Genomic DNA, 26,265 nt, shown 5'->3' on the forward strand with positions numbered 1-26,265 from the left:
TAATGTTGTTATTTACAATCAGCCCCTGCTATCCACAGTTGCCACATCTGCACAAGCAGCCGACTGGGAATTTAAACTATTCTAAAATAAGTTGTATTCATACAGAACGTATTCAGACTTTTTTTTTCTGTCATTATTGCCCTAAAAATAGAGTGTAACAACTACTCACTAGCATTTATATTGTGTCAGCTATTACATGTGGTCAAGGATGATTTAATGGATATGGGAAAATGTGAATGGGTGATGTGGAAATGTTTCATTTTGTACGAGGAACTTGGGCACCAGGAGGTTTCTGCTTGACTGGCGAGATAGAAGCATGATCTTAGATACTTGCCTAGAGTTGAGGTCAGCAAGGAATAAAGCAAATGGAAAGCACCTCTAAAAGGACCATGCAATATACAACAATACAAATCTAAAGCATGAATCATAATAAGCTTTCATGATGACAGCTAGGCTAGAAAGATCAGGCACTGAGCTACCCAGTTACTAGTCCCTATCAAAGATGGGTCTCCCAACTCAATTTTAAAATCTCATTAAACACAGTATTTAGTATTAAATATACTAGTATTATATTAATAACAATAACATCATCCATCTATTTTAATGAAAAGGTCATTAATGCTTACACCTTTCCACTCACCCACTAATTTCATTCCCAACCAAGGGAACAAAACACATCTACATTTTTTAGATATTGGGAAAAAGAGACAGCAATTATTGGGCTTTTCGTTAAAAGAGTATCTTGGTTTCTATCTCCCTGGAAAATAGAAATGGTCACACACTTAAAACTTGTGGCTAAGACAATCAGAAACAATTTTGAAGTTTGTATTACGCACAATACCTTGGTTGGAGTCATATAGCAGGGGGTCCATTCTTGGTTCCCCCAGTTTAACTATGGACAGCTGGGCTGTTATTACATCTCATTGTGCCTGGATTCCCTCATTTACAAAACAAGATCATAATGGTACCTCCCTCATAGAATTGTTGAGAAGACCAAATGAAAAAATTCACGTAGTTTTTAGAGCAGTGCCCAGCTGCCCCACTGCATAGGACATTTTGCATTTACTGAGGAGTGACTTTAAAAAACGATGGAAACCAAGAGCTTTATCTTATGCAGAAACTGATAATACAGTGAGACAAACAATCCATAGGTCAGTTATCTGGGAATGAGTATAAATGTTTAGGAGAATAAATGTTAATGTACAGCTTCCAACCAAAAGGTACAGGGAATGCAAAGTGCAAGAACAAGCCTAGCAGCCTTCTGTTGAGGAGGCTGCCATCACAAAATAAGCAAAGAATTCAAAAGCTGTATTTTGACAATAAGCGGGCAAATCATGGGACCCTGGCTAGTGGCTCCACTTTGTGACTTAGATTCCTAGAACAGAAAAGGGAGAAATGATTACTCTTTTTAAACAAGTTTTCTCAGAAGGGATCAGCATCTCCCATCTTGGAAGAGTAGCAAACATGAAATACAGAGCTGGGAGAGTAGTGGTGCTAAAAGCACAAAGGTTTCAGAAAAGATCTGTTTGAGGGATGGCATTGTGGTGCAGCATGTTACGCTGCTGCTGGAGGGCGTACCCTGTATCTGACCACAGATTTAAGTCCCAGCTCCTGTACTGCTGATCCAGCTTCTTCATAATGTGCATGGGAGAACAGCAGATGATCACTCAAACACTGGGGCCCCAGCCACTCACGTGGGAGATCTGGGTGGAGCTGCTGACACCTGGCTCCAGCCTGGCCTCACGCCCATCTGTTGACATTTGAGGAATAGTGAGCAAATGAAAGATTCTCTGTCACCCCTTTATCTAGTCTCTGCCATTCAAATAAAATAAACATTTTTAAAGAGTAATATGTAATATGAAATGTAATTTTCTTCTAGGTATTCTCCATTGATTAAAAAGGAAATTCTAAATGTATCTATTTGTCATACCACTGAATCCTAGTTTGTGGTCATCATCACCACTAAATTCTAATTGCAAGTGATTTCCTGAGTCTTCAAGCCGGACTGTCCCTGAAATGTCCCTTTTCCAACTGAGAATATAAAGCACAATTTTGCTAAGACCGAAAGTGGTAGGTTAGCTGGGAATAGCAAGGAAAATTTTTAAAAGCCAGACAGCCCTTCTAAGTGACAGGCTTAAAGAATCATTTCCACCATTTAATCTCCTATTTTAGCTTTTCCTCTTCTTTCCGGTGGTAGGTCAGTGAGAGGGAGGTCGTGAGTGTGTTGGGTTCATCAGTGCTGTGGTTTACAGCCTGTTTGGGTGGTAAAAGGCCTCCATGCTTCTCAAGCTTCTGGTCAGGGTTTTTTCTTTCTTGCTTTTTTTTTTTTTTTTTTTTTTTAGTCCCTAGAGTTTCAAAGCTTGAGGCAACTGGTTCTCTCCAACCCTGCTTAATTCAAATATGCAACAGGAAACTGTGATGTCGTGTCTAGGAAACCATCAAAAGCACTCTGTTTAAAACAGAGAAATTAAGTGAGCTCATTGCTGCTTTAAAATACTTTAATTTTTTGGCAGAACAGCTAACCTACCTATCTAGGAGTGAAAGGTTAAGGAAATAAAAGCAAAATAAGGTTGTCACTTCTTCCTAAGTACATCAGTTGTTTTAGCAAATGAGTTCTTTCGGGAAAAGATGAATGATGTCCCCCCCCCCCCCCCCGCCCCGCCAAGACGTAGTGCTTACAACTAAAAAGTACCTTTAATCCATGGAACAAAAGAATAACGACCTTGAGCATTCCACTAGTATGGTAATGACTCGCCTTTGATATTAATAACTGTGAACATACACATAGTTTATCATGAAGGTATGCAACTGTATGTTAATCCTAACTGTATGCATTTAGAGCACTTAAGGAAAACAAACTATTTCTCTTGGCTTTGACATGATAAACATACAAGTTCATTATCTAAACATTAAATCATATTTTAAAGGGCTACTTTAAGCAATCACTTCCTGTACAACCAGAATGAAATATATGCTGCTTTTAATGACAGTGATAATAAAGTTGGTTATGTAATTCCAAGCCAGTCACCGTGGGTAAGATGAGGAGCATTAGTCCTCGGAGACAAAGTTTCTTAAGGGAAATTATGAGCGCTATTAATGTGGTTAAGATAAAAAGTTAGAGGGAAAGAGGGAGGAATGGAATTGTTACTTGGCTCTCACAGCAGAAGTCACGTCCATATTTTAAAACTTTTTCCTTACAGAATGATCTTGCTACAATTTTTGGCAATTTTAAATGGTTATATTGTCTCTTTCAAATGAGAGCATTATCTTCGCGACACTATGCTTGTATGCAACCCCCATCATCAACCCCCATTTTCTCAGTTTCTTTGGCTTTTCACTAGCGTTTGTTTTCTTCTAACGAACATGCTTAGCTGGGCTGATGTTGGAAAGTTGATAATGGACAGTTGAGCTTTCCCCTTTATTGATTCTCTGAGAAAAGCTCTGATTTATTAAAAAAGATACAAAAGTTGTTAAGTGTCATAAAGCACAAATTCCAGGTTTTTTTGTTTGTTTTCAGAGTGGCTATTTTCTGAAAGGTTCCTCTGGTCTAAACCATGTTTTGGCACCACTGCCTTCACTCCACCAGAATCAGTGAGTTGTAGAAGGAGGGAGACTAGAAGTAGACACATGTTTCTATTGCTCAGCTTTTATTTTAAAACGTAAAGAAACGAGGAAACTTAAAGAACAGACCTAAATAACTGTGTGAGCCCCTCACTAAGAGCTGGCTGGGCAGCAGGATTGCAGTCTGTTTTTATTTTTCTTTTTACACTTTCCTACATTCTGGAAAACAACGTTACAATAAACCCGTTATTTTGTCAGCAGAAGAGAGGATTTAAGTGCTTTCCTATTTCCGGTTGCCAGGTCAGCCTCCTGATCCAGCTCTTAGTGGAGATCAAGAGCTTATCCGTTCTCTAAACCTGCAGCCCTGGCCCAGAGCTGCACGAGTTCCCGGAGCTCAGCAAGTCTGGGCTGACTAATTAATGGACCCAGGGCTCCTCCACCTTTGTACACCTCTGTACTTAAAGCGCAGTTCTTGAGGGTGTCTAAACACACTTAAGCAGAACTGCTCTGCGTTTAAACGACACATAAATTCCTTACCAGAACAACTCCTCTGTGTTCCTCATCTCTTAAGGGCAGATGAGTAAGTGACATTTTCACGTTGCCAGTTAGAAGTGGCTTGGACCAAAAAGGCACTACCCTCTGGTTTAGTTATGTTCACATTACAGACAAATTATCTGGAGATCTCATACATGACCTAGTTCTTTACATCTTTGTCAATAGAACTGCTTACACATGTCAATAGCGCATGTATTAAGAGCAATACTGCTTTTTTCCGCCCCAAAGAGAAGCCTCCATCATTTTTCTACCCAGTGCTTTGGCTGGAACGTGGGACACAGCAGGGACTCAACAACTGCTGAAGACTGAACAATCATGGAGTAAGTCAGCTACATACATGAGCCTGGTCATGAGGTAGGCAAGGCATGCTTCAGTAGGGTGGTCTACAAATTATTATCTATTCAGAGTATTGAGACGAAACCCTAGCCCAGCCAAAGATAAAATGAAAGGACATACATTTGCTATTGTATGGGGCAGATGTTGCAGCACAGCATGTTTGAGCCCCTGGTTCAACTCTTGGCTACTCTGCTTCCAACCCAGGTTCCTGTTAATGCAGTAGGGAAGGCAACAGATAAAAGTGCAGATACTTGGATCCCTGCCACTCATTTTGGAACTCAGAGATCCAGATTACTGGCCTTGGCTTTGCACAGTCCTGGTTGTATCTGGCATTGGGGAGTAAACCAGCGATGAAACACCTCTCTATCTCTGTTTCTGTCACTCTTCCAAAAAAAAAAAAAAAAAAAAAAAAATATATATATATATATATATATATATATATATATATATATATACACACACTACATGTTAGGTACCTACATGAGGATATTCCAAAAAACCTTGTTGAGAAATGGAATTGAAAGTATACTTAGGGGTCAGGATTGTGGTGCTGTGTATTACGTTACTGTTGCAGCACTGAAATCGTGGGTTCCAGGGCCTGCTGCTCCACGGCTGATCCTTAGTACTCCTCAGATGCGGCAGATAGCATCTGAAGACCAGGGAGACCTGGAAGGAGCTTCTGTGTCTGGCCTGGTACAGCCCCTGGCTGTTGCAGTCATTTGGGGAGTGAACCAGCAGATGAAAGATCAATTCTCATTCTCACTCTCTCACTTTCCAAATAAATAAAGTTTATTTAGTGCAAAAATACTTGATCTCCATGCTTAGTCTCATCATAATACACATTATTCATGAACATCCTGAAGACCTGTGTATTTGTGGCTAATGATTAAATGTGATGGCAATTAAAAACATCTTGAGCTGACACTGACTTGAAAAACATGTGGATTTTAAAAAACAGTACTGATTTAGAAAACAAATATTTATCTTCAATAGATCACAAGAACTATGAAAATTGCTTCATAAAATCAGATATTCATGTCTGAATATCTGTCCAGCCACAGCCTGAATCAAACTGCAAACCTTAAAGCAACAGTTTCTCTAGCATTTGCCAGGAATGTTTTCCTACTTATCTCTCAGCCTTTCCAGAATGTTCTTTTTTCTTCCACATTAGAAAGTTTCGTGTTGTCATATATGTGACCCAGATGCCACCTTGCTAACACTAAGACAGCTATTGTATCCATAAAAACCACTGCACAGTGTCTAAATCAGGAGCTCAATATGTTCTTCTACCTTTTATCGGCTCTAAAAAATGCAGAGCAAACATTATCTATTGTTAATTACCTGTAAAGTAGGGCTTTCGCCACTTCCCCTGTTTCTAAGAGCTCTGAAGTGAAACCTGAAAGAAGTCACCAATTGTTTTCAGTTGTGCTGAGGCCAGGAGCAAACAGGGCTCAAATTGCAGCTCTGAAAGGCCACAGGAAATTGGCATACCACTAATCTGCACTCAACTATTCAAAGAAACAAAGCCTGCCTTCCTGTTGAAGAACTCACCCGGAGAACCCAAGGCAGATCTGTTCAGGAAGGACTAGAGAATAAACCTGCAGATATAAAAGTTTTTAATTAGAGTACCACGAGACCTAGCTCTAGCTTCTGAGCCCTGAGAAGAACACCCATCATTTAGATTTCTAGTCTTCCCAATTTTCTCCCGAAATGAAGCTATATAATTAAGATCTTCCTGCTTAATTATTGGTACAGGAATGGGGTCAGAGGGGACAGATCACTTAACTGAGTGGTAATGAAGGACTAAAATAATAAAAATCTAAGGCAGTTCAAGTTTATTTGTGGGCATTTGAGTTACATACAAAACATTCCCTACAAACACAACACAGTTGCTAAACCATAGGAATGCAATGCAGTTAGAAAATTCACCAGATTTTCTTTCATATAAATCAGCACAATTCAAACTGAAACTTCCTGTAAAATTTAAGCATGACAGAATGAATTTTTTTTTCCAACTGCATGTTCAATCACAGCAGAAATCCTGGGCAAAACTGACAGCTCATCAGCCGGCAGAGCACTGTACGCTCTGACAGAATATGCGCAAGACTGCAGACCCAAGGGACACAATCAGGGCATTCAGGTTCTAGTCCCAGCCACAACAACTCCCTAGGTCAAACTTCCATATCTCTAAAATTATGCTAATAATTTGGTCCTTCCTTAACTGATAAGCAAAAAATTTCATAAATCTAAATACTTACAACGCAGCATTGTAGTGTAGTGGATAAAGGCTTCATGTGCAACACCAGCATCCCATAGGCGCACTGGTCTGAGTTCCTGCTCTGTACTTCCAATCCCAGCTCCCTGCTAATGCATCTGGGAGAGGAGCACATGATGGCCCAAATTCTCTGACCTCTGCACCCACGTTCAAGGCCTAGCAGAAGCTTCTGATTCTTGCTTTCAGAGAGGCCCAGTTCTGGCTTTCGTGGCCATTTGAGAAGTGAAACAGTACATCAAAAGCTCTCTCTTTCCCGCTTATTGCATTTACAATAAACAAATATTTTTAAAAAAAAAAAATCTAAACACTTACAGAAAAAGTTACTGCAGCACAGTTATCTCACAGTCCTACTTTGGCCCACTGGGGAACCAGTTCGGGACTTCCAGTGAATGACTGCAACCATGGATAGCACTGATTTCTATTCCCCTCAGACCCATAATAAAGCCTAATTTCAAAATTAGGCATGGTAACAGGTGCACAATAAATAATCATAAAATAATCATTAATAATAAAGAATGTCATCAAAATTACTTCAGACTTGTGAACTGATTATTTCTGGAACTTGTCATTCAATATTTTCAGATCAGTGGATCTAGACCACGAATAAAGGATGACTATTATATTCAGTTTGAACTTGTAGGCTCACTACTATACCTACTAACCATAGTGCTTTAACCAATAACCTAGGATATGGCAGTTTTTTCCAAATATCATCAAAAATGTTTATAGTCATTGTACAACTTTTAAATAGGATTTTCAAAAAGTGATTTATGTATGTATTTGAAAGGCAAAGAGAAACTGTCCATCAGTTGGTTTACTCACCAGATGGCTGCAACAACTGAGGCTGGGCCAAGCTGAAGCCGTGTGTCAGTGAGTCCATCCCCCATGTGGGTGGCGGGAACTCAAGTACTTAAGACATTATCTGTTGATTCCCACACAGATTAGCAGGGAGCTGGAGCTGAAGTCAGGATTCAAATTTGTGCTCGGATACTGCATACAAGCATTCCAAGTCGTTGCTGCAAAGCCTGTCCCTACAAAATTGGGACACTTTGAGCAGTGGTGTGCCTAAGTCATGTTCCGTAAGAACAGCATACATGGTTTAGTTTCCAGAGGAAGGTCGACCGACATCTAAGAAGCTGCGGAGGATGTGCGTTTCTCAAGACTCCCCCAAGTCAACTCCATGTTCATTAGTCTCGAGGAGACTTTGGATTCTTTTTCTTTTTAAGATTTATTTATTTTTATTGGAAAGGCAATTTTACATCTGCTGGTTCACTCCCCAAGTGGCCAAAATGGCCAGAGCTGAGCTGATCCAAAGCCAGACACCCCTCCTGGTTTCCCACATGGGTACAGGGTCCTAAGGCCATCATCCACACTTTCTCGGGCCATAAGCAGGGAGCTAGATAGGAAGTGGAGCAGCCGGGACATGAACCCAGGGCTCATATGTGCTTGTTGGTGGAAGATTAGCCGGTTGAGCCATTGTGCCAGCACTCTCTTCTTTTTTTTTTTTTTTCATTTAAATTATCCATCGATAAGTAAATCCCTCAATAATTTTCTTAATAATTTAACAACACCTCTTCATATTTATGCTTGTTTTGAGATTTGGGATTCTTGAAGGTAGTTCACATTGTGAACAACAGACGAGACAAGATGAAGGAAAGAATGAGCATTTCAAGCATTTCCACTTGAGACTATTTAAGATACAGAGAGGATGCAACTCAACACTGAGTAGAAATTCAGCAACTCTAAGGGCATAAGGATACCTGTTTCCTCTAGTGCCAAGAGCTAAAGTTAATCTTGTCTGGAAACGTTAACATCATCAATGATGTTACCAAAATCTTCTGCTGCAAATAATTACATCCTTTTTAAAGAATTCAACTTAGTATTTGCAAGGCTAAAATGACTTTAAATAGGATGCACATTATATCAGAATACATGTTTTATTAATATACTAAATGGCCTGCTGTACTGAAAACTAGGAGCCATATACAAGGTTTTATGACTCAGTTGTGAAATACAGGAAAAAATATCAATGACTTATTGAGTGACTAGTCTGAGCAAAGCACTTTATGGGCGCAGTGAAATCTACAACATAATTTCCGTCTTTAAGAATTACAAGAAGGGGAGACAAGACATAAACAGTAAAATGCTAGCATTAAAAATAAAGAGCAGTTTACACAACGCTGCTACCAAAAAACTTCTGGTAGATAATATTTTAGCAAGATCCAATCACAGAAGTAGGATTTAAACCGAGCTATAAAGGAACTGGATTGGAAAAGCAAAGGCAGTTTCTGAGATCTGGAATCTGAAGGTGTGTTTCCTAGACAGGGAATAACCCAATCCCCCAGGACAAAAGAGCTGTGTTTTGGAAAAGAAGAAAGATAAAAAGACAGTGGTAATCAGAAGAGCAGCCAGTACAAAGCACATGCATTTCAATTAAATTCTACTGTGGAGGGGCTGGCACACTGGCTCAGCAAGCTGATCCCGTATGGGCACTGGCTCTAGTCCCAGCTATTCCATTTCCCATCCAGCTCCTTGCTTATGACCTGGGAAAGCAATGGAGAATAGCCCAAGTCCTTGGAACCCTGCACCCACACAGGAGGCCTGGAAGAAGCTCCTGGCTCCGGTCAGCTCTGGCCCTTGTGGCCATTTGGGAAGTGAACCAGTAGAAAGAAGATCTTTCTGTTTCTGTCTCCTTCTCTCTGTAAAACTGCCTTTCCAGTAAAAATAAATGAATCCTAAAAAAAAGAGTGGCTTCAGGGAAAGGGGATCAGGCAAGAGTGGAGGAGGAGAAGATATGGGCCTTCAAAAAGACATAGTCTGATGAACTGGAAAAGATTAATTTTTAAGATGGTTATTTGTTACGCAGTCATGTTGTAGGCCAGTAACATCTTATGATAAATGACACAAATGTTTCCAAGTGTAAATCATCATATTCCAACTAGGCAGTCACCAGCCAACACACATTTTCCATTGGGTCAAAGGGACCCAACTTTTTATTTGCACACAAAAATACACTTGTGTGTGTTTTTTCCCCTTGAGCAACTGTCCCATAGGCAACATCTGAAGAGTCCCATAGTGAAATCACCGCTGTGTTCCACGTGGCCTGTGGTTGAATTAGTCATCTGTTGTGCCATAGGAAGGAGGTGACACTCACCGCTTGGATACGTTTGTAGGACATAACCTCAAAGGAACTTCCTCATGCTCTATAGTAGAAGGGAAAAAATGTTTGTTTTGAAAGATAAGCACGGGTAAGTACGAAAAAATGCTCAAGGGCAAATACTTTTGCAAAAAAAAAAAAAATGCTTTATGAAAGAATGTTGGGTTTTGGTTTTTTTTTTTTTTTTTTTTCAAGAAAGGCAAGTCCAAGCAGACCATTTCTTCCCCCAAGAGTACTGCTTGCTTTTCTCCTTTCTAAAATTTGCCAGATTTTACAATCCACACAAAGCAAATTTCCTCTTTGGGGGAAGAAACCTCTTCCCCACTAAAATTTTTACTTGAGACCTTAAGGAACGGCATGGTACCAACCTCAGTGCCAAAGAGGGGAAAACAAAAAAAACCCTATCCTCTACAGAGAGAAGAAAGTGAACGTCTACATTTGACATGTTTTTGCTTAACTGTTGAAATTAAGCAGTTTCAGCTTCCCTCAAATTCAAGTCATACTGTTTTATAATGATCACCTTTTCCAACGGGCATTTCCGAGTTTCTACATGCACCTCCCAGCACCTGTAAACTATAGAACTGTAGCTCCAATCCTAAAAAAATAAACTAAACCAACAACAACAAAAACCTTCATTCCCAATACCCAATTGTTTCACCCCTCATTTGTCTGGCTTAGTAACAATTTGGGTTTGACGGCGTCATGTTTTGTCATGATGCACACTCAGTATGGAATTTAAATACCCTGACTTCAGACAAGATCATTAATCTCAGCACGTCAACCAACAAAAACGTAGTGAGTTCATATTCTGTTGTAGCAGGTACCGGATAACAAGTTGCTAAACTGGTAAACTTTAGCTTCATCTTTATTTCCTTTTCTCTTCTCTAATTGAATGTGTTTCTGGTACTAAATGGCAAAACAACAAAAATGGCCAGAGACAGATACAAAGAGGAAATTATAGCCAGCTCCAAGGGCAGGTTTGCAAACCACAAAGAAACTAGTTAAAACGCCACATGCTGTATAAAGAACTCTGCCACCAGCAGCTCTCTTTATAAAGACAGGCCTCTCTCCATTTGAAGTAGAAGGCAGATCCTGGGTGGCCCAGAAGAATAAAACGTACTTTTGTTAAGGAATCAAATTTACTCAGAGCTTCTACAAATCGGCAACATGCAAACTGCGAAGCAGACAGGACCAAAATCTTGGACCCGAGCCCTTTGCTTTCTCCAGTGCCCCGGAGGTGCACGGAGGTTTAAAGGAGGGACTCTGGAACGCGGCAGGCCTTTAGGTTCTGTGTGTTATTTTGACTGAGCTGATGGGTCAATCAATTTTTCATGAAGATGCTTCCTTTATTCAATAGCAGATTTGTTTCTCAGACTCTTTGTGTTATAAATGGAGCACATCCCATACGCAGTAAATTTTACTCTACCAGTTTATTTCTTCAGATTAATCCTCAAGAAATCCTACATTTTTGTGGGCTCTTAATTACTTAATTTACAATCCATTATCTTAAAAACAAGCTAAAGTGTCTAAAAATATCCTCCCCAAACATAAACACCAGCTTCCAGAATTTCTTCTCCACTTCTACCCCTGGCATTTTAATACCTAAAATTAACAACTCCTCTAACACATTGACCTCCCCAGTATCCTTGTTTAAAAAATTATCTTCCGGGCTTGGCAGCGTGGCCTGTGGCTAAGGTCCTCGCCTTGATCCCATATGGCCGCTGGTTCTAGTCCTGGCAGCTCCACTTCCTCTCTGTCTCTCCTCCTCTCAGTATATCTGACTTTGTAATAAAAAAAAAAAAAAAATTATCTTCCATTGGCTGGTTCATTCTCCTAAATCCTGCAACAGCTGGGGCCAGGCCAGGCTGAAGCCAACAGCCAGGAATTCAATTTGAATTGCCATTGCTCGGCCATCACCACTGCCTCAGAAAGTGCGCATTAGCAGGAAACTGATATTGGAAGCAGAGCTAGGACGCAAACCCAAGCATGATATAGAATGCACATGCCCCAAACTGCACTAGAGTCTTCCCCTTCTTTTCCTTAAACCTTTAGCTCCAACTATGTCTCATTCCTCTCACCTTAGCTGGCTTTCAGCATAGAGAAAGCCCAGACGTCTTCAGCATTTAGAAATGCTCAGCTTCCAAGATTTTGGTTTGGAAATACTTTTCTGTTCTCACTTGTCTATTTACTCACTCTCTGCAAACCTAAATTTTGTTCTTTTTGGAATCTTCATTCAGTTCTTCAGATGAGTCATTTTAGCAACTATCCAGGCTATTACCTTAAAAGTCCTGACATCTGGAATTCATCATTTCTTACTGGCCTCTGGGAAACACTCTGTCTTATCTTCCTCCTCCAACCAACTAGAAGGTCTAGATAAAATCTGAAAGCGGGGAGCGGGTCCCCAAAGCTCTCTGTGGGTTGAGGTCTGTCAACTGCTCTGCACCTGTTCTCTTGTTGGCTAGGCCCCTGGTTTCTCCCCAAGTCCACCCTCTCTAGATCTCTGTTCTCAAGGACCAGTTTCAGTCCTTCTAGTTAAGAAAACCATGCTGCATTTCTACAACTATTCTGCTTCCCAAAACTCCATTATTTCTTTTTCTCCTCACTTTATTTACTTATCTGTTTGAGAGCCAGCCAATCCTCACCCATTAGTTCATTTACCATAATGGCCTGTTGGGCACTGTTGGGACAGGGATGGGGCAGACCAAGGCCAGGAGCCAGGAAGCCAATGTGGGTGACTAGGAGTGACCATCACCAGTTTCCTCTCGGTGTATGAATTAGCAGGAAACTGTAATCAACAGCCAGAGCCAGAATCCGAGGGCATACTTTGCCTCCATCTCCTAGGATTGGTGCATCAGCAACTGCCTCTACCTAGTGGTCCCCTTCACTGCCTTTGCTGTTTTTCTAGAAGCTTCATGCTTTGGTTAGTTTAAAATCCATCAGCTTTTTCCAGCTTCTAGTTTCTTTTCTGTGATCTCAAACAGCCAAAAGCTGCTCGTTCTTACTATCCACCCATTGCCGAATCCCAGACAAGCTAGCTTTCACCACAGTTTCACCTGACCACCAACCACCAGATGTAGTGTGATCCAAAGCTTTTTGCATCTGATTACTAATGTCCATTCTGAAAGTCTCCTTAAAATTCGAAAACACATCGCATTCTGGAGACCTATGCTATTAATCACTTTTATCTATTGCCCCCCAAGGTTCCCCAAGGTCTGTCCCTAGCCTGCTAACTGCACTCTTCTAGGCATCCTCACCACAGCCCCTTACCTTCCCATCTGGATGACGGAGCATCACTAACCTCTCTTACGCCCTGTTGGCTTTTTTTCAGAATGATCTGTCAGTAACTCCACTTGCACCTTCAGTTTATTCCAACAAAACTCATAACTGTTCAAATCCCACATACCCCAAAGTAATTCTACGCATTCAACAGAACCAGCATTCTCCCATTTTCCAAGGTCCAAAACCTCAGTAGTATTTTCAGTTTTCTCCCACAGCAAATCCACAAACAACCCAGTCTCATGGATTGTCCATCTGAAGGTCTTCTCTCCATTTCTAACCTTACAGGCTTGTTTCAGGGCCTGAAACATCTCTGGCCTTCCACCCTCCAATAGACTTCCTGACTTTAATCTCTGCCATTTTGGTCTCCCACAATTTCCCTAAAATACCTATCATCTTAGGGGCTGTTGACTGGCTAAGCCTTTGAATCATGAGGTGGTTTTACAACTAAACAAAATCCCAGGTTCACTCCTAAAGATTTTACTGGTCTGGAGCACTGTACAGGCCAAAGCTTTATTCATTGTTGCTGGTGGTGTCTTTTGCTCTTGGGTGCTTTTAATATATAGAACAGCTGAGGCTGAGAACTGCTGGCCCTACTGGAACTAGGATTTTCTCTGAAAACCTGGTTTTCTTACACTAGTTTTGTATGGCTTTCTTATGGCACAAGCTTGCTGCTGTGGACTGCCATTAAGCTATTGGGTTTTAGCAAATTTGTCCAATTTTATAATGTTTAAATAACCTAAAACATTTATTCAACCCTCCTTTCCCCAATCAGCAACTTTTCCTCCACTTACTGTATGTACATATGCAGTAACTAGAGTATTTTTTAAATAAAGTTCTTTATTTTGACAACCAGGTCACTACTTTATGATAAGTAACTGCTCTGAACTTTGGTTTCTCATTTTTAAAATACTGGATTAGATGGTATGTAGGTTTATTTCTACATGGAAACTATGATTTTATGTTTATGATATCAAAACAAGCTCTTAGACATGAATGAACAATGCTTCCAGTATTCCTCCCCTAAATATTTAGTTCCAAACAATTCTAAGATCTTGGATGTTCTTTGCAAATAAAACCATAACTGTATGCAGTTTGAGTCAGAAAGATAACATATATAGCAATGCAAAATAGAATATCTGAAACTGTTTTTTAAATCATTGCAATCCTAACACAGCCCCCACCCAAAAAAATGGTGAGAACTATTATCTCACAGGTTCTGAAATCTAGATGCCAAGATGTTATTATATTTTACAAACTGGTGAGATCTATTCTACTCTTACCATATAAATCTGGTCAGAGCAAACACACATGCTCAGCTTCCAAATTAAGTTGTTACTTTAATATTCATGTATGAAAAATAATCATGGCAATTAAGTCATTTGCTGCTTATTTCTGATGGCTAAGTGCAAATAACACACGCAGAAAAACATTTCATTTCCTAAATTATGGTCAGACATACTCATTATGAATGAAAGTTTTCTGACAATGAAATGATCAGGTTGAATGTGCAGAATCAAGGCACTGAGCTGGATGCTAAGATGGGAAGAAGGTCTGTTACTCAGAGTCCTAGTTCAAACCTACTTTCCAAGATTTTATCTTCTAAAGCATTGCTTTTGTTTCTATTCTCAAATGAGGGTATCAGATTAAACAAATCAGCTCCAAAACTGCCTTTAATATCACTCAAGCAGCTTTATGAAAATACAGAAAACCAGGCTCTTCAAGAGACTGCTCTTGATATTTGAGGTACAATACACTTCAAAATTTAAATTAAGCAACTAGTGACCTCTTAGATTTCATACACAGCACAGAAACATTAAGATACACTTGGAGATTTCTCTCCAGAATTCCACTATATATAGAATCAACATTCAAAGTAAGTATTCAATAAGCATAGAAAAATGGCTTGTGGGCCCCACTCAATGGCTCGCTGGCTAAATCCTCGCCTTGCACGCCTGGGATCCCATATGGGAAATGGTTTGTGTCCCAGTTGCACCACTTCCCATCTAGCTCCCTGCCTGTTGGCTGGGAAAGCAGTCAAGGATTGCCCAAGGCCTTGGGACTCTGCACCAGTGTGGGAAACATGGAAGACGCCCCTGGCTCCTGGCTTCGGATCAACTCAGCTCTGGTTGTTGTGGTCACTTTGCAATAAAAATAAATAAATCTTAAAAAAAAAATGACTTGACAACAAAGTGAGAAAATTATCAGAATCACTGTCAGTTAAATGCTTGGTTCTTTGGATTATATGTTACCAGTGAAATAACGGGGGGAGGACCGGGGAAGACTTGCAACCATCAATTGGCTGGAAAGATACAGATTTGCTTCTAAAATGTTTAAAACAGTGAACTCTATTGCAATGAAAGAAAATATTTACAGGGAGCAGTAGGTATTAAAGAATGGATCTAAATGCGCCTGCTTATTTTTGTATTTTAATATGTTCTTAAAAGAGACTGCATTTTTTTTAAAGAGTTATAAATAAAATCTGCCACAGGATGTTATTCTATTAATAAATGCAAAAATTTAGGAAAAGGAGACAATCTCAAAAATTAAATCAAGCCTCCAGGAGTTAATCTTTTGTGCTTGGCTCCAATATCAATTTCAGGGTAAAAACAATCAGTTTTCGATTCATTTCCTTTCACTTTCAAGACCACTGTTTTCTGGTTAATCACTGGAATATTCTATGCTTTGGATTTCGAAACCATAATAATTAGCCAATATTTAAAGTTCACCTTAGGCTATCAAAAAGAAAATGTTTTTTCATGTTTCATTTTTTTTGCTCTACTGTATTTTATAAACTTCACTAACAGGAAACCATTCAATTACAGAAATCCTGCATTGATTTTATTCACAATTAAGTTATCTAAATAAGTAAGACTTCTTTGAAAAAATTGGCAGGCTGAAAACATACTGGAAAAAAATCTTGTAACAACAGCATCCATTCTCTCAAGCTGTACTAGTTGAGAAAGAGAGGAATAAAGATTAGACCATCTACTCAGTGATTTTCACTCGCCAATGGTAAATACATGGCAGTAGCACTCCAAGAAATTTCTGCTGACTCTTTCAGAGTCTCAGCACTTTAAATGACAATCAGTGTTAGTTTCAAAAGCTTAAGACTCATAAGCACTTGAGGACACACCCTATTATTTCCCTCCTGGGTTTAAACTATCACAAAGGAGGAAGTTTTGAATCAATGTGTTTATGCTTTGCCATCTGACAAGCTTCTGTTAGAAATCTGACCCTCTCACCCATTGTTACTTCCAAGTTTGGGCTGACATTTTGCCAGAGTACATGCACAGCCAGCTCAATGAACAGCAGACCACCATCCTAACCTTGTAATTTTCCTGTATCCTGCCTATCACCAAGTTAAAACGACACAGTACCTCTTTCCCCTAAGTTAGAAATTACATCCAATGAAAGTTACTGCTTCTTAGTCTGGTTGGTCTTACAAAATGCATGTTTTTATACCAACTCCTAATTACATAAAGAGTCTGAATAATAAGGAAAAACAACTACATAGTAGTATTTTGAAGGAGTCTGTGTTTGTAATTTCATTAAGGCACCACTCTTGATGAGGCAGTGTAAATATTAAGGTACAAGTGATATCACCACTTGGATATGGATACTCAAGCTCACATTTAGAATACTATGAGTCATACAGCACTCGGAACACTAACATTTAAAACACCCTCCTGCTTTCAGAGCATAGAGCAGTAAGGCGTTTGATGGGAAAACATTAAAACAGGTTTCTACCAATTACATCTTGTCTGTATAAAATTAATTCAAAGCCTATTTACAAATTGACAATATTCTTAAAAACAAATAGGCAATCCTTCCAGAGTAATAACCAAAACAAAAACCTGGCTAAATTTTGATAACCTGGTTCCAAACTCTAGTTCTTAAATGCAAGTAATTACTATCAAATCTATCAATCATAGGGAGTTAGTGAGACTGAGTCTGAGGATTCACATGAACAAAATTTCATCAAAATTACAGACTCCATAGGTGAGAACTCACATGACCAAAATGCTATCAAGCCCAAAAACCGCCATGGTTTTACCAGACTGAAAAATCAAATTTCAAAATACAAACTTTTTCTATATTTTAAAGTCCAAATATGAAGAAGTGTAATTTAATCACATCACACTGGAGATCTGTGAAAGGAAAAGAAAGGGAAAGGATATTTTGAGAACATCTCTGACAATGTGAACTAGTCTCTTCCTACACTCTTAGCATTTTTTTATTATAGTGACAATAGCAGAGACTACTAGCAAGTGCACAGAATTAAATTCTTGTCTTGTTGAAGATTAACTGCTGATTAAACAAAAAAGTAGAAAATCATTTCTAACAATGTATAGATAAGACTGATTTCACAAAACTATGCTATATTCAAAATTGTGTACTTCCAAAAAGAGATTAGGATATACTCAAGACCTCATGCCTATGAAGTAACCAAATCAGGGAATAATTTATGTGTGTGTGTATATATATATATGTATATATATATATATACACACACACACATATATGTATGTATATATTTTTTTACTTTATAAAGTAAACCATTTGAGTATTTTTGAAACAGAATTTGGATTACAAAATTTTCACAAATGTACTTTCCAGTTAACATCTAGCAGATAATTTGAGCTTACCCACATATACTTTCAGTATCTTGAGAGAAACAGGTAAAACAGGTATTTGAAGAAAAAGCCGAAATAGCATAAGTCACTGTAACAGTACAGCTTAATAAATGAAGAAATCCAGACACAGTTTCATTAATTAATATATTTTCTGCATTATAGTTAACATATGTACTTTCTTTGTGTCACCTTATTTTCCATTAAGTATTGATATTTTGTTATATTCAGACATGAGTACATTTGAACAGTCTTTTGCAATAAATATCATAAAATAATAGATTCGCATAATAAATATTCTTTACAATAAAAAAGTTTAACAGACTTTTGTCTTAAAAATAGTCAGAATTCAACTTTGTGATTTATACATAAAATATACAAAAAGCACCACAACTTGTGGTTAAGGCAATGAAAATACAGAAAAGATTAGAATTAATCAGCTGTTAACTAACCAGGGAGCCAAAAGGACCAGCCAGCAGCCAGATCACTGCGGGCAGCATAGTTCTGTGACATCTATAAATCGATCAGCTATAATTATCCAAGTGCCCTCAATGACAACAAAAATTTGGTGAAGAACATGGGATGTGGAAGGCAGCTGAGTCCTTCACAAATACAGAAGCTAGAATAAGGATAAGCAAGATACAACCAACATATCTCCAATGTAAAGATTTACAAGAGAAAGCCAATCTAAAATCATGAAGAAAGAAGAGAGCAAAACAAAGTATAACACCTGGAATCTTCAGAATAAGATCACACCAAAACTGAATGGTGAGAACTTTGAAGGACAAAAAGAAGGGGGGCAGAGGCTAAAGCAAAAAAAAAAAAAAATTAGGTTATAACAAAAATTTATCTCCCATTCTATTTGGGGATCCAATGCTAAGAGGATAGCCTTACTTGGAGACAGATTTACCACATAGCTTATTTAAAAGCAATTCAAAGGTTGTTTCAACCTCCCTGTTCTCACAGCACCCAGTTACCAACGGTGCTAAACCACTGTAGTCTGGGTTACATGTAGGTTCACACACACACAACTTTGCAAAGTTGCCTGCAGAACACACAGGCTACCCAGAAGCCTGCCTGCTCTCTGTACCCTGGGAACGGATGTAGCGGCTCCTGCCCTCAGTGGGAACCAGGTGCAGTTTCCCAGTCCACTCTTAGTGCTGATCAGCCCAGAGAGAAGAGCGAAATCCATGAGTCAAACCCTGGCAACAGGGCAAGGGAAGGCAGGAAACAGGAAACAACTCTGAAGGAGCGAAAATCAGTTATCTAACAGCATCTTCTCTGAAGTTCAGGCCGTCCGACCCACCTCCAAAAATCATGACGGTTTACCCTGACCCCGGGAAGGGCAGCTCTCCAGCTTACAATACACAGTGTTGGAGTTCTTACATCTGCACCCTGGGCGATGGACCCAGTCGTAACAGCCCCTGCACAGCTTCAGGCAACCCTTCGCGGGAGGGTAGCAGAGTAAGCAAGGTAAGAACAGGGACATGGCTCCCATACAAAGGTATCTAGAGCAGCAGTGGGACTGCGAACAGGAGCAAGGATTATCCGAGTAGGAATCGCCCTCGTCGTCGTTGGAGCAGTGGTAGAAGATGCCCTTGACTAAGCACATACAGGTTCCGTACTCCACCATGCTCTCGGCAGAACAGAGGCACTGCCTGTTGCAGGCCAAGCAGGATGGCAGGGTCCTGGGGGCCGTACATTCTCCACACTTGCACTTCCCACACTGTTCACAGATGAACTTGTGCTGTGATAGGTCCTCTTTCAAGGAACCCTTCAAGTCATCCACAATCAGTTGCTTGGGCTGGGTCCGGATCACCCTATCCGACCTGTGGCCGGGGATGGGTCTGCTTGGTGGTGACCTTCCTAGGAGTCCCTGCTCGGAAGAGGCACTGCTGTTGCTCCCAGAACTAGCTGCACTTCCGGTGCTGGTGGATCTGCTCAAGATGGGGCCCCTGGCGCTACTGGCGAGTCCTGCATGTCCCAGGTGGCTCGTGGGCCGGTGGTCGTAGTTGTTATTCACATTAATCGGTAAGACTTCATGAGTCCTTTCGTGCTTTTCTTGTCTTGGCGCAGTCCGGGGAGCAGGTCTTTTCACCACGGAAGGCCCTTCTGTGTACTCGTTGCTGCCTCTGATGGCCTTGATTTGGTCTAAGGACAAAATAGCAGCAGGCTGAATCTCTCTCTCATAGTCTAATCTCTGCCGGCTATCCAAAGAGGGCTGCTGGATCACGACTAACGAACTGCCACTGCCATGCTGGGTTTGGGGATCCATGTGTAGTGATCTCGAATTCTGGCAATCAGCAGAAACCTGGCATGCATCTGAAATCCTAAAAAGGAAACCAAAATGAGAAAAAACACACACACACAGAAAATAAATGACAGGAAATATTTTTTTGTTGGGGAAAAAAAAATCCTGTCAAGTCACAAATTGCCTAAACCACCTGGTTATGATCTCCTTCATCAGTGGATTACAATGATGCTGGGGTCCTGGCCGCAGTCCAATTCCAAGAGAGGCTACGGACCACATCACAGAAGAATGTAAGCAAGAGTCCATGCCATGAAAACTAGAAGTTTTTCCAGCTTTTTAAAACTGGAATCAAGAGGAAGTAATGCCTTCCTGTCTGTGACTCTAACAATTAAAGCGGAGCAGGCCTTCTTACGGAAGATTGACTCTGAGCACGGTTCAAGATCTCGTCTGAACAAAGTTCAGGTTCAGTTCATCAATGTTTTTGTATGAAAGAAGATGTCCGCTTTAAAAAAAAATCAAGGATGAATTTTGGTGCTGTTGTCTTTTTTGTGCTATTACAAGCACCAGCTTGATGAGGAAATTAGAGAAGGCATTTGCAAAAAACATTCCAGAGATTCAAAACCCAACTGGGATCTCAAGTCATTTTCAGTAGAAACTGGGATTTTTAATACTCACTCACTATTCGTCAATGAGACACAAAAATGACTACATAGGAACTACAGGAGTCTTGGCATGTAAAGCCCTCTACAACATCTACACAAAATTCAAAGCACAGATCTGTGAATGTTACGAGCATTCATGTTTGAAATCATGCAGTGACTTTAAAAAACAAGTTTAAATAAGGCTTCACTCACATCACACGGTAACTTTTACACACAAATAAGTGTTAGACCCTTAAAGAAGAATGGGTGGGGAGGAAGAGCCTGGCCATCTTAATTATCCATACTTCCTCTACTTTAAAAATCTGCATTTATATGACAGACATTGATTTTCAAAAGCATGGCCAATTCTGAATCAATGCACCTTTTATGATAGAACAAATACACCGACATCCTGCCTGATAAACACAAGCATTTATGTTTCTGTAAGAATCATACAGTATTAATCTATAATGTATTCTTCATTAAAAAAAAATAAACTACCAAAGGTAAAACCGTCTCTTCTATGACAAACAAATCTTTTTCACACAAACACCTTCCAAGCATACAGATCCAATTCAACAGGAGGAAGGAAAAGAGGGGGACGGGGAAGCCCATTCTCCAACAGGACTCTGTGCCCCAAACGCCCCGTAAGGAGCAGAGTGGAAGCAGAGAAGCTCCTTCCCGGGGCCACCTAGATCCCTGAGGGCGCCTTAGGCTCCGCACAGTGCGTGCGTCCTGCTCCTTTACTCAGCTCTCCCCGCACACACCAGCAGCGACACGTCCCGGCCTGCCGCCTTTAGTCCCGCAGGCACCACCTTTGCACCCCGGCGGGGCTTTGAGAGCAAAGGGGGCCTAAAGCTCCTAAGGTTCCATCTGACAGGGAGATCTGCAGAGGGACTTAAACCGTGTCATCCGACCCAAGCACAACTCCAACTCCGATGGTTGAAACCAAGTTCACACGGGCGGGTAAATGAAATGACCCAGACTTACCACCACTGCCGCCAGAACCAAGCACGCGCGCGCCAGCATGCATGCATACATACACACACCACATCATCACTCCCCTCCCCCCAACAAAACCAAATCTGTGAAGCGAGGTCCCGTCTTTGCGTGGTGACAGCCCCCAGCCTCTGTCCCCATCGTGTGCTCACACTCCCTCAAAACCCCGAAGCCAAGCGGAATACCTGCTCGGGCAATCCCGTCACATCCTGAGGGTCCCTGCAGGTCCCCCAGGACACTCTGCTGCGGTTGTGACCCCCGGCGCCCACAGCGACAGGAGCGAGCCCGCGTCCGCCCGCGTCTAAGCCAGTACCGGTCTACTCTCTAAAGGACACGCGGCTAGAGCGAGCGCCGGGGCAGGGGCCGCAGCCAGGCGTCGCCGCCACATTGCCAGTCAGCGACGGTGGCGCTGCGCCCTCTGCAAGCCGCCCGGAGAGGAGCGCGGAATAAATAGTTGACGGAGAGGAAGGAAAAGGAAAAAGTTATGAATGAAAACAAGTTTTCTCTCCCTCTCGCTCAGGCAGGAGGAGGGAGGAGGCTGAGGTTACCATTACCTCAGGAGGGCGGACTTCCCCACTGTTAAAGTGGCAGTGCCCTCTCCCAACCCCTCCCCTAGCCACGGCTCTCAAAAGAACTCCGGGGGCTCCCCACACTTGGGGTCCGGCCAGGGGCGGCACCCGGCGGACCCCCGGGGGGCTTCGCCTCTCTCCACGGGCGCGCGCGCACACGGCCTTTCCCGACCCCGAGGCCGACAGCAGACTCCGCCACCCGAAAGCCCGCCGCTGGTACCAGCCAGGACGCTCCCGGGCCGCCCCCGACACACACACACACACATCTTCGGGGAACACCTACCACCCCCAACCCGAAAGCCTCCCCGAATCCATCTTTCGCGTGGAGTGCACAACCTGGGTCACGGCAACGGCGCTCCAGGCCAACTTGGGGGGGGGGGAGTGTGGGTCGGGGGCCGGGAGTCCTTGAATCGGCCGTCGTCCTCAGCCTCGGAAGATCGCCCACCCGGCCGCCCAACCCCGAGCTGCCCGTCCCCGACCCCTCCCCAGCAGCCCGGGACGCGCGGGGCAGCAGGCGGGGCCTGCGGCGCGCTGCCTCGGCCCACCCCGCCCCTGCCTCCCCTTCCCCTCCCCCTCCCGCGCGAGCGCCCCGCACCTGCCGCGCCGAGCAAGCCCCGCCCGCGCGCCGCCCGCCCCCCGTGGGCCGCGCGCGGCCGCCGCACGCTCACCTAGGCCCGAGCGCTGGAGGGCGGCCAAGCGGAGCGAGGCGGCCCAGGTCCCGGTGCGAGCGGCGGTGTGCGCGCGCCGCATCAACCGCGGCTGTCCGGACGAGCAGGCATCGGCGGGGCTGCGACGAGTGGGGCCCGCGGCCTCCCCCGCCCCTCGCCGGGCCGGGCCGGAGCGCTCCCCGCGGCCCCCTTCCGGCTGCCCGGGGCAGTGGTGCGGCGGCTCGGCGCGGCCGGGCGCAGTCCTCTCACAGCTCGCGGGGACCCGGCGGCGGCTCGAGTAACATCCACCTCGGGGTGGGGGCGGTTCCCCTGCAGTCCCCTGGCCAGAGCCAGTTAAAAAGAAAAAAGCAAAAAGGCCGCTCGGGAGGAGGCTCCGTCCGAGCCTCTCAGCAAAGCGCTCAGGGGCGCGGCGCAAAGAAGAGTACGTGACGTGCCAGGTTGACTGGCGCGGTGTGCTCGGACCACAGTACTTCTTGGGGTTCCGTTCGCTCCTCGCGGGGGAAGGAAGGAGGGGTGGTGGCCTCGGACGAGTGAAAAAATCCACGTCACGGGAGGACGAGACTTGGCGGCGCCTGGGGCAGGGCTCGAACGGGCGTCGGCGGACGGGTCACGGAGCAGCGCAGGCCCCGGCGGGACCCCGGAGCTCGCGAGGCCGCCGCTGCCGGGCGGGGAGGAGGGGAGGGGAGAGGGTGGCTACCGCTCTGGGGAGAGAGGTGAAGATGCGAGGTTTTGTTTGTTTGTTTTTCGGGGAGGTCCTCCTCAGAGAGAAACAGAGGGCGGCGGCGTCCCTGGTCCCCGCGCAGGCCGGGGCGCTTTCGCGATGCCGCACGCTGGGCAAGTTGGGGCACAGCGTCCTCGGGAACTCGGCTCCTGGCAGGTCAGCTTCTCCGGGACAGCGCTCCCTCTCAGTCTCTCGACCCCGCGCGTCCACAGCGCAAATGCCTGCTACAGGGTTGAAGAGACAGAAACACGTGAGCTTCCTTTCTGCTCAGGCCCCCGGCCGCCCGCTCGGTCGGGCCGAAGGAGCGGGGCGGGCCGCCCGCAGCCTGCTGCCATGTGCCGCCTGTTGCTGCCGCCCGTGATTGGCAGGCCGGCACACGGTCGGTCGGCGTGTCAGCGGCGAGCCCAAGTAACATGCAGACTTGCACGTTTTTGCCCAAGTGCTTTTGCTGCCTTGGAATGCCTTAGGAGTTCAAACAACGTTCAAGCAACGCCTCTGCGCATTGGAAATCAATACAGAGGGACGGGAAATTCAGGTTTTAAACCATTGCTTCTGTCGGGATTCTGTCGCCAACAATGCCTAAACAAACACGCATTGGGTCGGCACACCGAGTGCCAGTCCCTCTTCGGCGTAAGTGGCCCTGTGGTTTAACACATCCGATCATTCCGACTTTAAACTTGATACTGCTGGGTTAAGGGGGAAAAAGTGAAAGGGAGCCCGCTTGCTCGTTTAAGTGTTAGCATTTAGTTTAAGAGCTTGGAGCAGTGGGCGTGCTGCTGGTGTTTAGAAATGCAACCAGTACTCTCAGCTCTAGAGTTCAAAGAAATGTTTAGCTCTCGCAAAATCCGACATTTCCCACCTGAACGTTTCTAAAATGTCTACGGAAAGAAAAGAAGGAAACGGTTCTTACCTAGCGCAAAGGTTGCAAATTGCTTTTCAGGCACGTGTACAGCGATGTAGCGGCTCCTGATCCAGGGCAGGGAGCCCGGTCTGTGGCTTGCACCCTGCAAACCCTTGCGTGCTTTACAGAGCGAACTGAGTCCCGCTCCGCACAATTTCAGCTCCAAGCCTCCACCTCCACCTCCACTGCAGGACACGCCTCCAGTGATATCATGTGTCAATCACACGGGCCGCCCGAAAACCTGGAACAGGATTTCCTCCACTGTGGTTTCCTTTTTCGTTTGTACCTACCAACTTGAAGGTGTTGTCTTATGGACTCGTGCAATAAATATCATCTACACATTCGGGGCTGCCTTTAAACTCCAGTAAATGCAGTCTGCCCTAGAGAGACGCATTGGAATTTAGTTAACTAAGTTTTAGTTGCTCATCTGCAAATAAAAAGATTGGTGGACTCCACCCTTGACGTTGAATTAGAAAAGAAGTGTGAGTAACAAAAGATGAAAAAAGTTGTATGCCTACACCCTCACTTCTGATCAATTTACGGGGGGGGGGGGGCAGGGAATGTGTCTCAATAGTAAAAACGATAATAAAAGATTCCAGGTCTTATTTAAATTTCGGAATAAGTGAAATCAGAAGTTCAAAAGGTGGCACTCCCTGCTAGAACGATGTTTCATAAAGGTGAAATTTCCTGCTGCAAATTTTTAAATAATTGCTCTATTTTGGCTTAATCTTGAAAACCTAATCACATGGGGGGGAAAACTCATATTTCTTCCACTTTGTGATGCTTGTACAATTAAAAAAGAAAGAAAAGCTACGTCCCACCAACCTAGTTTAAGAACTAGCTAAAAGTCAACTAAAATTCAAGAAATTTACCAAGAAGTTTTAGGAGTCTTAGTAGCATGTATCGCTAGACAAAATAAATCAGAGAACTTGCTCTTTGATTCCTTGCAAATTGTAGGATTTTTAGACATTCATGAACAGAATCATGCAGTGCATACTGCAATAATGATAACTATGAAATATAAAGTTGCATTGAGACTTTTAAAAGATATTTGAAAACCAAAACATATCGTTAGTGAAAAAGAAATATGTTTCCGGAACTACGTATCAGGAATAACTTAGTCTTCCGCAAAAGAAAAACTAAAATTTAGACTTTAGCTCAACTATAACTTTGAGCATAAACATTTTCATTTCAAAATAGTTTTTAAAATCTTTACAATAGCAAGTAATTCTGTAGAAACTTTTTCCTATGCTGGACTTAGCATATCTCAAAAATTAAAGTTGTATTTGGAATAGCTCTTAAGGTACCTAGCACATCGCTAAATAAATCATCAACTAAGAAAAAGCATCACTAGAATATAAAATTGAACATGAATGAAAACAAGACGTTATATATTCACTCTTAACAATATAGATTGTGTCCTAATAGGTCTTCTTAAGGCATAGAACAATAAATTTTCTAATTTTGTTATGCTTCTTGTTGGATTTGGGAATAATGTTTTATTCACGATGGTTCAATTTCTTATGAATGATTTTAGGATAGTCAAATCAGCAAGAATTCATAACAGAGTGTCTTATTTGAGGTTTTGAATTGTCTTCTCAGCCATCACCTCAGTTCTGGGGTGGGAACTCAGTTCACCAATGTGACAAAACCAGGAGAGGGCGCACGGACATTCTACTTCCATAAATCTTATGAGATACACTGGGAAGACTTCCGTTATA

At 42.8% G+C, this 26,265-nt stretch overlaps 1 protein-coding gene and 1 long non-coding RNA gene across 4 annotated transcripts; both read right to left on the minus strand.

Moving 5' to 3' along the window:
* Window positions 1-17,923: 17,923 nt before the first annotated feature.
* SPRY1 (sprouty RTK signaling antagonist 1) lies at window positions 17,924-23,053 on the minus strand. Of its 3 annotated transcripts, none has more exons than XM_058666878.1 (2): window positions 22,923-23,053; window positions 17,924-20,124 (listed from the first exon to the last, which is right to left on the minus strand). In XM_058666878.1, the coding sequence occupies exon 2, from the start codon at window positions 20,067-20,069 to the stop codon at window positions 19,110-19,112; it is 960 nt and encodes a 319-aa protein (XP_058522861.1). In that variant the 5' UTR covers window positions 20,070-20,124; window positions 22,923-23,053; the 3' UTR covers window positions 17,924-19,109. The 3 variants fall into 3 exon arrangements, with proteins under 3 accessions (XP_058522861.1, XP_058522863.1, XP_058522862.1); XM_058666880.1 differs by lacking the exon at window positions 22,923-23,053 and adding an exon at window positions 22,591-22,630; XM_058666879.1 differs by lacking the exon at window positions 22,923-23,053 and adding an exon at window positions 21,871-21,977.
* A 594-nt stretch (window positions 23,054-23,647) lies between these two features.
* LOC131480757 (uncharacterized) lies at window positions 23,648-25,159 on the minus strand. The gene is made up of 2 exons (XR_009245787.1): window positions 24,554-25,159; window positions 23,648-23,867 (listed from the first exon to the last, which is right to left on the minus strand). It is a non-coding gene; the product is annotated as an uncharacterized LOC131480757 (long non-coding RNA).
* Between the last annotated feature and the right edge of the window lie 1,106 nt (window positions 25,160-26,265).

This window comes from Ochotona princeps, chromosome 7 (assembly GCF_030435755.1).
Source record: "Ochotona princeps isolate mOchPri1 chromosome 7, mOchPri1.hap1, whole genome shotgun sequence".
Classification (NCBI taxonomy): domain Eukaryota; kingdom Metazoa; phylum Chordata; class Mammalia; order Lagomorpha; family Ochotonidae; genus Ochotona; species Ochotona princeps.

Bases quoted from the DNA above. Each gene is read 5' to 3' on its own strand.
- SPRY1 (XM_058666878.1), bottom strand. From the start codon at position 20,069: ATGGATCCCCAAACCCAGCATGGCAGTGGCAGTTCGTTAGTCGTGATC.